This window comes from Chiloscyllium punctatum, chromosome 26 (genome assembly GCF_047496795.1).
Source record: "Chiloscyllium punctatum isolate Juve2018m chromosome 26, sChiPun1.3, whole genome shotgun sequence".
In the NCBI taxonomy this organism is placed as follows: domain Eukaryota; kingdom Metazoa; phylum Chordata; class Chondrichthyes; order Orectolobiformes; family Hemiscylliidae; genus Chiloscyllium; species Chiloscyllium punctatum.
In genome coordinates this window covers 78,367,648-78,380,379 of record NC_092764.1, presented here as the reverse complement: position 1 = coordinate 78,380,379, position 12,732 = coordinate 78,367,648, and the positions used below count along the sequence as shown (strand labels likewise).

Genomic DNA, 12,732 nt, shown 5'->3' with positions numbered 1-12,732 from the left:
GACAGAAAGAAAGTACGATAGTGATTTTAATATAGAACCTGTCCCAGGGAGTTCCACACTGATAGCTGTAATTAAAATGATAAACAATCCAAGGAAGAAAAGTCTGGAAGAATTGAAGAATTTAGTTCTTGCAGAGTTTGCAAGAATGATAGTTGGACAGGCAGAGAAATAAAGAAAATAGAACCTAGACAGATCAAAACATATATAGTTTTGTCTTTGTTGAAGCAAAAAAAAAAGGCAGGGATGAGAACCAGTGTCAAAGGAAAAAAAAAGACCCAGAATATGGATATGGAGAATATTATAGAGACAGAATTGGTTGGGGTCTTGAGGCATTTAGTGATTTGGATTGAGATTTTAAATTTGAAATGCAGGAGACGAGAGAGTACTGTCAATCAGGAGGACATAGAATAGATAATGGATGATGGAAATCAGCATGGATATGATGTACATACAAGTTGTAATTTTTAGAGTAGGGAGCACCGGCATGCTGTTTATTACAGTGCTCTAGTCCAGAGACAATAAAAAGACATACAGTTGGGATTCAGTGCGAAAACAGCTGAGATGCGTGAGGAAGAAAGCCAAATTATTAAGACAAAGGCCTGGATTCAAGTCCCAGCTGCTCCATCATATGATCAACGTGCAAGTTAATGGTCTTTGTAATAATCAGATATATGCCCTTAAGATCAAGTCCAGGATTTTGAGGAGACCAATATTGCAAACCTTTAGGCTGAGTCTGACAAAACCGCTGGGAGGGGAATGGAGTGTTATGTATTTTTGCTCACATTAATGGCAATGACTGCTTTCTAAATTTGAACTGAAGAAAATTGTGATGTATTAGTTTGGAAGTCAAAGGCAGTTGAGAAAAAAGATAGATATTGTTTATTTGTCTGGCGTTGTTTCCAAACTCCCCATATTTTTGGATATTATGTCACCCTCAGATAACATACAGATGAGGCAGGAGAGAGATTGTCAAGTGGCTGATGTAATCGACATCATGTGGAGATGGTTGAGAGAGAAAATGCCATATTCATTTATGAATAATACCTTTTAATATACAGAATCATACTTCACACTGTGCCCTTTTTCTAATAACAGAAACCAAACTCCATCACTTCAGATTCCTTTTTAGATCCAGTACATGTCGTTTATGTTGAAAGTTCTACTCAACAAGTGGTTGATGATATAAGAATAATTGTGACTAACCACATATACATTGTTGTCAGCACAGTGTAACAAAATTCCACATATTCTTGTCTTCTACTGATAACATCGTCTAAATCGTACATGCCTGTTCCAAATCTGCATTTCATTTGTGCAATAGGCTTTATGGTTGATTTGTTTTCTTTATAAGTTTACTCCACTACGTATTTGTTATTTTGGTTTGAAGACTTTTGGTTTGGATCATTGAGTGAGAAGTTAATTGGTTCATATTGGTTAAAGTAACTGCAAATACTATCCCAGTATTAAATTTAAGCTAGATGTTGTGCTTCAGCAATAATTTTAGTTTTTGATCATAGCCAAGGTTTTGTTTGCTGTTGGCCGGTTTGGACTGTTGTTGGCTTTAGGTTAACACTATCAGTGACAAAATCTTTCTACATGGTATGCAGTTTGAGAGTTTCTGAAATATCCCAAGTATTTATTTTAACAATTCTGTAGGGAGCATAATAATGGATCATTTCATTCATAGGCTCTTCAGTGTTCAGTCTTCAGCTGTGAGCCCTGGAATGAACATCACAAATTCCTCAAGAGACTTTTGAGATTGCAGTAATGATTGCATTCACATTAGATGTGGGATCATTCCCCTAAGTGTAAACCTTGTTAAAAATTACTTTGCAGTTCCTTAAAAAACCCATTAAACACAGGTGTAATTCAGCAGTATGTCTGGATTTAAGCAATTTGAACATAATATCTTTGTCCTTCACAGTGCTTAGTGTTCTTTAATTTATGATAATTCTGCTTTAATTTTTGATAATTATACTCTAACTAGATCCAGTAGGTCAAAAACTCAATCCCTCCCAACAGAATTGACAGAGCAACAGAAAGTAAGAAGCTTTTCCTGTTCACAGAAATCACGCCGATGGAAGGGAAAGCGAGAAGCAACTGACTCAAACAATCGACCAATCAAAGCTGCAGGCAAAGTCATTATCCAGGACATCTCCTGTCTCCTACCTGTGCATAAATCGCTTGGTGAATTGTATATGTAAGTGTCTGAGGCACATTGCCCTTGCATTGGATGGAAAATAGTGATATGCAACTCAGTTTTTCCCTAAATGCCCTCTCCCTGAAAGACAGAGTATATACTGAGGAATTTATGCTATTACTTTATAAAATATGCGTTTGACCACAACTAGAGTACTACTTAAGCTTCTGATTACTCAATTACAGGAATAGTCTAATCTTACAATTGAAGGTACTGAGCAGGTTGTTAGGAATAGAGAATTTTAGCAATGAGCAAAGTTTAGACAGGTTGGAGTTTATTTTTCGACCTGAGGAGGCTGAAAGAAGATTAAAATGATGTGCATCAAATTATGAGGAACACTGTATGGATTAGAAGGACCTGTTTCTCTTAGCGTTCAGGTCAATAACAGGAGGCATCATAAGTAAGATAGTTAGTGGAAAGATTGGAGAGAAGTTGAGGAGAATCTTTTTTTTTGTCAGTGGTGAGGATTGAGTGCGTAGTGATGGAAAAAGCAACCAGATGATTGGATCTCCAGACTGCTATAGTTTCTCTTGCTTTGGTTGCAAACATTACTGTTTTGGAAGTTCCAAGTCCATCAGCTGAATTTCCCTCATTAACTCTCTGTTACCTCTGTGTAAAATTTCACAAGTTAGTTAAATGTTATTTTCTCTTCAGATAGGTCTACTCGTTTTCTTCAGTTAACCTGCATTTCTCCACGCTACTGACCCAAATAGTTTCTGGAAATTTCAACAATATCTGCACTGCAGTTGCTAGGCTTAACTTTTCACCTTTTTGATCAAGGATGTTGTGTTTGGAGTTCTCTAGTCCTCTAGCAAGTACACCATGGTCACAGAGTCATAGAGGTATACAGTACGGAATCAGACCCTTTGGTCCAACCTGTCCACGCCGACCAGATATCCCAACCCAATCTAGTCCCACCTGCTATCATCTGGCCCATATCCCTCCCAACACTTCCTATTCATATACCCATCCAGATGCTTTTTAAATATTGCACTTCTTCTGGCAGCTCATTCCATATATGTACCACGCTCTGCGTGAAAAAGTTGCCCCTTAGGTCTCTTTTATATCTTGCCCCTCTAGTTCTGGACTCCCCCACCTCAGGGAGGAGACTTTCTAAGGGAAAAATGAAAAATACGGTCAGGTGGCTCTGCAGTTTATTTTCTCACTTCCCACGTTATCCTTGGATGCCTTTCATTTAGTCCTGTTGCGTTATCCACTTCAAATGCAGTTAGCCTATCCAATGCCACCATCTCACGAATTTTAAACACTCCTGTTGTCTGAATTAGCTCAATGTTCCAGGTAGATGGTTCCTAGTTGACTCCATTCGCTTTTAAGTTTGCTTCTCTTATTTGATTTTTCATCTCCCCTCTAAACTCTACATGTTCAGACCATTTCTCAGTTCTATTTTCTGTCTAACAGATTGTCATCAGGAACTGACTTAGTTTTTCTTGTCTTTCCCTTTCAATGGAATATATCTTGAATGTGCCTGAAATATCTCCACTGTTGAGTTATTGTTATCCCTGCTGACTTGTGTTAATTCACAATGCTCATTTACAAATAGGATAGACAAGACAGAAGAAACAGACCATTTTGTTGGAATATCATGGGCAAAAACTATAGATGGAGGAACAAAGTCTGGATCAACAGTCCAAACCAGTGGGGAAATGAGTTGAGAGTGTGGTGCTGGAAAAGCACAGCAGGTCAGGCAGCATCCAAGGAACTGGAGAATCGGGCATAAGCCCTTCATCAGGAATGAGGCTTGTGGGCCGGGGGTGCTGAGAGTTAATTCGGGGGGGGGGGAGATGGGGCAGGCAGTGCGGATGTGATAGATGGATGAAGGTGGGTGGGATAAGGTGATAGGTCAGAGAGGTGGATGGAGCGGATAGGTGGGAAGGAAGAGGGCGTTGCCGAGTTGGAGGCTTGGGCCTGGGATAAGATGGGGGGGAGGGAAAATGAGGAAACTGGTGAAATCCGCATTGATCCCATGTGGTTGCAGGGTTCCAAGGAGGAAGATGAGGCATTATTCGTCCAGGCATCAGGTGGTTAGGTTTTGGTGATGAGGGCCGCCTAGGACCATTGGTGGAGTGTGAGGGAGGGTTAGTGTTTGGCCACTAGGCTGTGGGGTTGATTCATGCGGGTCTCCCAAAGATGTTCTCTGAAACTGTCCGCAAGTTGGGGTCCTGTCTCCACGATGTAGAGGAGACCACATCGAGTGCAGCGGATACAGTAGATGACGTGTTTGAAAGTACAAGTAAATTTCTGCCAGATGTGGGAGGGTCTTATGGGGCGTTGGATGGAGGTGAGGGGTGAAGGTGTGGTGCAGGTTTTGCATTTCCTGTGGTGGCAGGGGAAGGTGCCGGGAGTGGGGTGAGGGCTGGTGGGTGGCGTGGATCTGACCAGGGAATCATGGAGGGAGCAGTCTCTCCTTGTACTTCTACTTCCACACATGTCATCTGCTTTATCCACTGCATCCCATGTGGTGGTCTCTACATCGGGGAGACAGGACCCCAACTTGCGGATAGTTTCAGAGAATGTCTTTGGGATACCTGCACCAACCAACCCTACAGTCGAGTGGCCAAACACAAACTCCCCTCCCACTCCACCAAGGACGTGCAGATCCTGGGCTGCCTCCATCGCCAAACCCTAACCACCTGACGCCTGGACAAAGAACGCCTCATCTTCCTCCTGGGTACTGTGTAGCCACACAGGATCAATGTGGATTTCATCAGTTTCCTCATTTCCCCTTCCCCCACCTTATCCCAGTCCCAAGCCTCCAACTTGGCACTACTCTCTTGATCTGTTCATCTTCCTTCCCACTTAGCTGCTCCACCTTCCTCTCTGATCTATCAACTTTCCCCCTCCGCCTTCATTTATCGATTACATTCCCAGCTACCTTCCACCTAGCCCCAGCCCCCCTGGCCCACAAGACTAATTCCTGATGAAGGGTTTATGCCCGAAATGTCGATTCTCCTGCTCCTCTGATGCTTTTCCAGCACCACATCTCGACTCTGATCTCCAATGTCTGCAGTCCTCACCTTCTCCCAATGGGTAAATGAGCTGACTTCTGGCAATTTTCCTACATTGACACTGGTGATTCTTGAGTTGGTAGCTGATCTGTTTCATTTTAGTTCTTGGCTTGAACTAGATGTTTCTCTTTATAGGCTCTTTGAGTGTCATTTCTTCATTCAGAAGTGTAGAGAGAGAGAGAGGTATCTGACTTATTGCAAGCTTTTGGAAGTCTGTGTGTAACCTCTTCTGTCAATCTGTGGCAAAGCTATTTTGAAAAACCCTATCTGAAAACTCTGCTGGGTAGTTTCTTTACTTTTCACCCAAAGGCACCTGGTAACAGCCTAGTCTCTCTAAAGCATCTAATCCAGTTTCAATAAAGTTCTTCCCTAACTAATGAACATAACCAGAAGGTGATGGAGAATCTCAGCTGGTCTGGCAACTTTGGTGGAGAGACAAACAAAATTCATGTTTTGGGACTGATAGGATCTCCTTCAGAAGTTCTTCAGAACTGCCAAGTTCCTCCTTGGTGTAGGGAATACCACCACCTTCTCAAGCTGGGAAATAAATGCTGACCAAGCTAGCGAAGTCCATATCCACCAAGAATGTCTCACTTTTAAAATGGAGAAGAGGAAAATGTTTTCCCGAACGTCATTTAAATGTAGAATTCTCTTTCTCAGAAAGCTGTTGTCATTTAAATTTATTAATATTTTTGAAAGACAAAGTCGTCATTGGTTCACGGGGCTAACAGGTTAGTGGAATTGAGACCACAACTGGAACAATCTTGATCTAATTGATCAGTTGAATGTTGGAGCAGCCTCAATGGACCACATAGTTTATTACTCTGAGGTTCTGTGTCCTTACGTTTTGTAATCTGCATATGGCCAAGAATCCTTTAATTATTTTTTAATTAGTCTGTTTGAATATGTTATGATACATTTGAGGAGAGGTAGGACTTGAACCTCCAGCTTCTGGCTGAGGGTTAGAGACATTGCCACTACACCACAAAATCCCCTCAAAGATCATTAAAAGTTTTAAATTTTCTGAGCAATTTAAACATGTTTTATTTCCAAGATGTTTTTCAACGTTTTTTTAAGTTCTTTTGTGGCCTTTCACTTGAAATTAACAACAACCATAAAGTCTTGTTCTTATATGGGGAGTGGCCATTGCTCGCTAAACCAGCATTTATTCTTTGTCCCTAATTGTCCTTGAAAAGGTTATGGTGAGCTGTCGCCTTGAACTACATCTGTGATGTGGGTACAGGTAGTTCTAGGATAATGCGCAATTTGGCTATAACATCCCTGAAGAGATAAAGAACAGTATTTTTGTGAATGCTTGCCTCCATTGGCAATAGTGAAATTCCAGTGGCGAACGGTTCATATGCTTTATTCAGCACGTGCCAATATCCATACCCAAAATCTCCGTACCGTTCTGCGCATATGCCTGTGTCTTTGCCATTCCATGCACCACTGTCAGCTGCTTTCTGTGAGAGGTACTATACAGAGAGCAGTTTTCTTACATTTTTTAAATGTACTGTGTTAAATTTGCTTTTGTTTTGTGAATAAATATGATTTCAACCTTCAATCAAGCTGTGCTATACTTTGTGTTAGGCTTTTGGGTGATTTTTGACCGATCGTGAGTGATATATTTTGCTGGTCCGCCCCAAACCCCACTTTTCCCATAATCCCCGTTATTTCTATGAAGCGAGGTTTTGCTGGAACATACCCACGGCGTTATAGGAGAACTCCTGTATATGTATGGTGTTGGTAGGAAAGGATTTTCAGAAATTTGACCCAGCTACAGTGAAAGAAGAGTGATACAGTTCCAAGTCAGAAACTTGGAGAAGAACTTGTGAATGGTGGTGTTTCCCTGCATTCGATACCTTTGTCATTCAAGGTGGTAGATGTTATAGGTTTGGAAGCTACTATTGAAGAAACCTTGATGAGTTCATGCAGTTCATCTTGTACTGTTGCGACTGTATGTTGTTGGTGAATAATGTGTTGAAGATGACGAAGAGGGTGCCACTCAAATGTTCTAAACAGCATTAAGCTTCTTGCTCCATTCAGGCAAGTGGGGTATATTGCATCATGCCCCTGAGTTGTGCCTTGTAGATAGTAGATGGACTTCAGAGACTCTGTAGCATTGTCAGAGCCACAGTATTTATATGCCTGGTCCATTTCAGTTTTATGGTCAGTCTCAGATCATTGTCTCAAAATAGGAAAGGAATGGGGTTAGATTCTGCCTTGTCAAAGATGGTCATTGCCTGGCAATTTGGTTGCACAAATGTAACTTGTTACTTAATAGCCCAAGCCTGAATATTTCAGTTTCAAAAACTCAGAATATCAGAAGGGAATAATTATACTGTAAAAACCAAGGCAATAATGAAGGAAATTTTTATTTATTGGCTAAGTAAAGAAAGCTCACAGGAGCTAAAAGAAAAAGACTCAACTACAGTAAATGTTTTGCGCCATTCACAGTTGGTTACATACTGTGCATACAACTCTACCACAGGCACCAGGGTTCAGATAAAAAGTAGTTCAACAATGTAAGGGGAAGCCAGTGTTGGCACATTGCTAGCGGAATCCTTCTGCTTTGTTGTCAAAAGCTGAAGATATGCCCTCTTGTGTTCAGCTCAGTGGCATAGAAATTTATTTTTCATGATTTTCAGTTTCTGATTTGGTGAACTTATAGCCATCACCAGCACAACCTATTCAGCACATCATAGCTTCCAAGATTGAGAGTAAGTGGGCTCCCCATAAGCAGCCATGATAGTGAACTTCTCTCATTTGTAACTACACAAACTGGTCCATTGTGCTTGGATTTTCAGAAAGAATTTGATAAGATGTCTCTCAGAAGGTTGTTAAACAAGGCAAGGGCTCGTGAGACTAAAAGGTAATATTTTAGCAGGAATTCAAGATTAATGAGCAGTAAGAAAACAGAATAGACTGGTAATTGTCAGAATGAAAGGTTGTAAGTATTATATCCTGCAAAGTTTAGATCTCAGCTGAAAATAGATGGACTAAGGGCAGTCTCAGAACTTATTATATTGATGTTCTCTGTGATGAATGGCCTCTCATAACCAACTTACTCAGGTTATGTATGACAGCAGCCACTGCAAAGTATTCTTTTTGACTCCAGTGACAATGATGATTATCAAAATTCAAATCAGAGTCATGGAGTCATAGAGATGTACAGCATGGAAACAGACCCTTCGGTCCAACCTGTCCATGCCGACCAGATATCCCAACCCAATCTAGTCCCATCTGCCAGTGCCTGGCCCATATCCCTCCAAACCCTTCTTATTCATATACCCATCCAAATGCCTCTTAAATGTTGCAATGATACCAGCCTCCACCACATCCTCTGGCAGCTTATTCCATACCAGTACCACCCTCTGCATGAAAAAGTGGCCCCTTAGGTCTCTTTTATATCTTTCCCCTCTCACCCTAAACCTATGCCCTATAGTTCTGGACTCCCGACCCCAGGGAAAAGACTTTGTCTATTTATCCTATCCATGCCCCTCATAATTTTGTAAACCTCTATAAGGTCACCCCTCAACCTCCGACGCTCCAGGGAAAACAGCCCCAGCCTGCTCAGCCTCTCCCTATAGCTCAAATCTTTCAACCCTGGCAACATCCATCTTTTCTGAACCCTTTCAAGTTTCACAACTTCTTTCCAATAGGAAAGAGATCAGAATTGCATGCAATAGGTCTGATTCCAGCCACTTGGGCTGACCACAGATATGTAGAAACATTCAGGTTTGGTTTCTTGTTTCTCTGACATCAGCTTTTTCGTTTTTCAGACTAAATGTGAATGACATCCAGGATACGTGTCAGAAGAATGCTGCTGCAGCTTTATCAGTTGGACGAAGAGACCTTGTACAAGTACTGATCCTGTTTAGTTATCCTATCTATAATTATGTTAAGGAAGTTGAAAGTGAGGGCATACTTATGATTATAGATCTAGCCCAGTCACTGGGTGTCCAATTGTGTGTAAATCTCTCAATGTGTTTGACTTTTGAGTAGATTGCAGTTATCTAATAGAATTACATTGAATGTACAGCACGGAAACAGACCATTTGGCCTAGCCATTCTGTGCTGATGTTTATCCTCCTCTTGTTTGTCTGTAGCGTTGAGGTGTGGCTGGCTAGACCAGCATTTCTTGTCAATCCTTAATTGCCCTTGAGAAGCTGGTTATGAGTTACATTTTTGAGCTTTACATTCTTTGGGTTTTTGATCTACCTGCCGTGCTGTTGGGAAGGGAGTTCCAAGACTCTGGCTCAGCGACTGCGAAGGGACAGCAATATAGCTTCACGTCAGGATGGTATATGGTTTGGAAGGGATTGTAGTGGTGGTGTTCCCTTGCGTCTGCTGCTCTAGATATAAGAGCCCTCGGTGTTGGATGCAGTGCCACTGTTTGGGGTGCTTTGAACTAGCTGTTAAGTTTCTTGAGTATTGTTAGAACTGCCTTAGGCTGGGCAAGCAGAGTGTGTCCCATCACAGTCCTGATATGTGTCTTGTAGAGATGGTGGACAGGCATTGGATAGACAGGTGAGTTATTGGCTTCAGAATTTCCAGCCTCTGATCTGTTGTTTAGATTAGATTAGATTAGTGTACTCACTGGTTGTGGCTGGTCCAGTCTTCTGGTCCACAGAAAGCTCCAAGATGTTGATAGTGAGGGGTTCAATGATGTTTGTCATTTAATGTGAAGGAGAAATGATTAGATTGCTTGTAATTTGTGTGATAATGCCACTTGCACTCATGAGCCTAAGCCTCATATTTGACAGGTTTTGCTGCATGTGGACACAAGCTGCTTCATTATCTAAGAATGGGGGAAGGTTATTGAAGCATCTGAAAAGGTTGACCCTGTGACATAACCTTGAGGGACTCCTGCATTGATACCCCGCAACTCAAATGATGACCTCAGGAATCGAATTGTGGATCTGTCCACAGCACACCGATTGCTGTGGCTCAAGAAGGCAGCTTACCACCACCTTTTCAAGGATAACCAGGGACAGGCAATAAATGCAACCAGTGACACTTATGTCCCGTGCATGAATTCAAATAAAACACAGGCATCTTCCTTTGTATTAAGTGTGATTCCAACCAATCAAGACCTTTCTCCCTCATTCCCATTGGTACTAATTTCTCTGGAGTTTACCTCTTCTGTCTATATTTGATCAAGGCTGCAATGAACTTTGGAGGGAGTGGCCCTGACAGACCTCAACTGAAAATCAGAAAACCAGTTATTCCTTTGCAAGTGCTGCTGGATAGCAGTGTCAAAGAACTGTTCCATCACTTTGATCAATGGTAGACTGGGGTAGAATTTATCCTGTTTTTGTGCAGTATATGACCTGGGAAATTTTCCACATTGCCAGGAAAAGCTTGGTTCGGGGTGCAGCATCTGGAGCCCAGGTCTTCAGTCAAGGCTCATAACCTTTACAATATTTAGTGTCTTCAGCCATTTCTTGGTATCACCCGAAGTGAATGGAAATGGCTGGAAATTGGTATTGGTATTGTGATGTTGGTATCCTCAGGAAGCCAAGATGAATCATCCACTTAGTATTTCTGGCTGAAGGTGGATGGAAAGGCTTCAGCCTTGTCTTTTTAGTCGTCGTCTTTTGGACCTCTTCATTGTTGAAGATGGGGATGTTTACGGTGCTGCGTCCATCTGTTAGTTCTTTAACTTCCACCAACGTTCATGCCTGCATATGAGAGCACTGTAGAATTTACATCTAATTTTTTAATTGTAGGACTTCTGACCTTATCCCTGTCTGTCACATGCATTTCCCTATCTGGCCTGCAACTAATCCTGTGTTGTAGCTTCACTAGGTTGACCCCTAGTTTTTAAATAAACCTGATGCTACTCCTGACACTCCCACCTGAGGTATCCATTCAGTTAGAGTTTAGACTCCAGTTTGATTAATGATAGAGTGGGGAATATACTTGGCCATGTGTTTCCAGACTTTGGATGATATATGTTCTGCTGGTGGTCCACAGCTTCCCATGGTTAGTTTTGGCCTACTTATGAATTTGCAAATTGCACTCATAGGTGTTCCTGAATTGCTAGATCTGCTCAAAATCTATCCCATTTAACAATATGTTGGTGCCACGTAGCACAATAAAATGTATCCTCAATAAGGAGACAGAACGTTGTTTTCACAACATTGTGTGGTGGTTAGAACCACAAATGTCATGGAGAGATGCAACCGTGACAGTTTGGTGAAGATGAGGTCAAGTCAGGTTTTTCTCTCTTGTTGATTTCTTTATCTGTTGCAGACTTAGTCTAGCACCAGTGTCCTTTAGGGTTTGGCTAGTGCTTTTGCTGGTGAAATCCCTTTCAGACTACATTCTGTCCTCTTGCCGCACTCTGTACTTTCTCCAATTGGTGTACAACATGGAGGAGTGGGGAGTGTGTGTGAGAGGTATCTGGTAATCAAGATATTTACTTACTCATCTTTGATCTGAATCCACAAAATTTCATTGATTTGGGAGTTCATGTTAAGGACTGTCTAGTCAGCATACTACTGATTGTAGCTTACTGTTCGACTGGTAGGACAGATTATGTCTACCGGTCCCAGGTAGTTTCTTGGACATCGTGTGGTATTATTTTTGTGTGAGTGACTGTATCAGACTGTTCCTTGACCAGTTTAGGGGGCATCTCTCCCAAGTTTGATACGATTTTCTAGATGTTAGTTATGAATAAAACCAGGTGGGTTGATGGTTGCCATTAGACGAGCTTTTTGATTGTAAATTTGTTTTTAACCAAATTCAGGTGTCACCATATGCCATGGTGGGATTCAAACCCACAACCCCAGAGCATTTGAGCTTGAGCGTCTGGATTACCAGTCCAGTGAGATTATCACTATGCTACTTCCTCCCTCTAAATATTTCCGACACAGATAGTTTCCCCTTAAATGTATCTATACTTCTGGCTTAACTATCCCTGTGAGAGCATGTCGCACATTCTCACCATTCTCCTGAGTTCATCATTTCTGTGACCGAGAACTTCAATTTTGTTCTCTTGCTAAAGTAGAAATTGCTGTATGTTTGCTCTGTCTAAACCTTTCATAATTGAAAAGATCTCCAATAGACCATCCCTCTGGATTCTCTAGAGAGAAAAGAGATCCAATCTTTGGATCTTTAATGAAGGCTTAACTCTCTGACTTTTGATGTCATCCTTGTAAAATGGGTTTTGCAATCTCTCTATTGCCTTTACAGCCTTTTTTTTATGATATGGCAACTAGAATTGTACACAGTGCTCCAAATGTGGTCTGACCAAAGTTCAATACAAGCTGAGCATAACTTCTGATTGTGTTCCTCTCAAAATAAATCTAAGTTTTCAATTTGCCTTATTACCTTGCATTAATACTTTTAGTGACTTGTATATATGTTATTGAGATTCTGCTGCGCTTCTGCCTTTTAGCATTACTATTTTCCAAGAGATACAACACTACTTCTCTCTCTCTCTCTCTCTCTCTCTCTCTCTCTCTCTCTCTCTCTCTCTCTCTCTCTCTCTCTCTCTCT

The 12,732-nt window shown here is 41.4% G+C and overlaps 1 protein-coding gene across 7 annotated transcripts in view; it reads left to right on the top strand.

Moving 5' to 3' along the window:
- The window catches only part of wdr59 (WD repeat domain 59), a 96,315-nt gene that overhangs the window by 58,692 nt on the left and 24,891 nt on the right, over nucleotides 1–12,732 (top strand). For 6 of the 7 annotated variants that reach the window (XR_011952323.1, XM_072547744.1, XM_072547742.1 and 3 more), the window contains 2 exons: nucleotides 2,067–2,200; nucleotides 9,009–9,090. Coding sequence is in view for 5 of the 7 variants with exons in the window: in XM_072547744.1 (XP_072403845.1) it covers nucleotides 2,067–2,200; nucleotides 9,009–9,090 (216 nt within the window). In the remaining 2 variants the exon portion in view is untranslated. The remainder of the gene's footprint in view (nucleotides 1–2,066; nucleotides 2,201–9,008; nucleotides 9,091–12,732) is intronic. The other variant, XR_011952324.1, reaches the window with a different exon arrangement.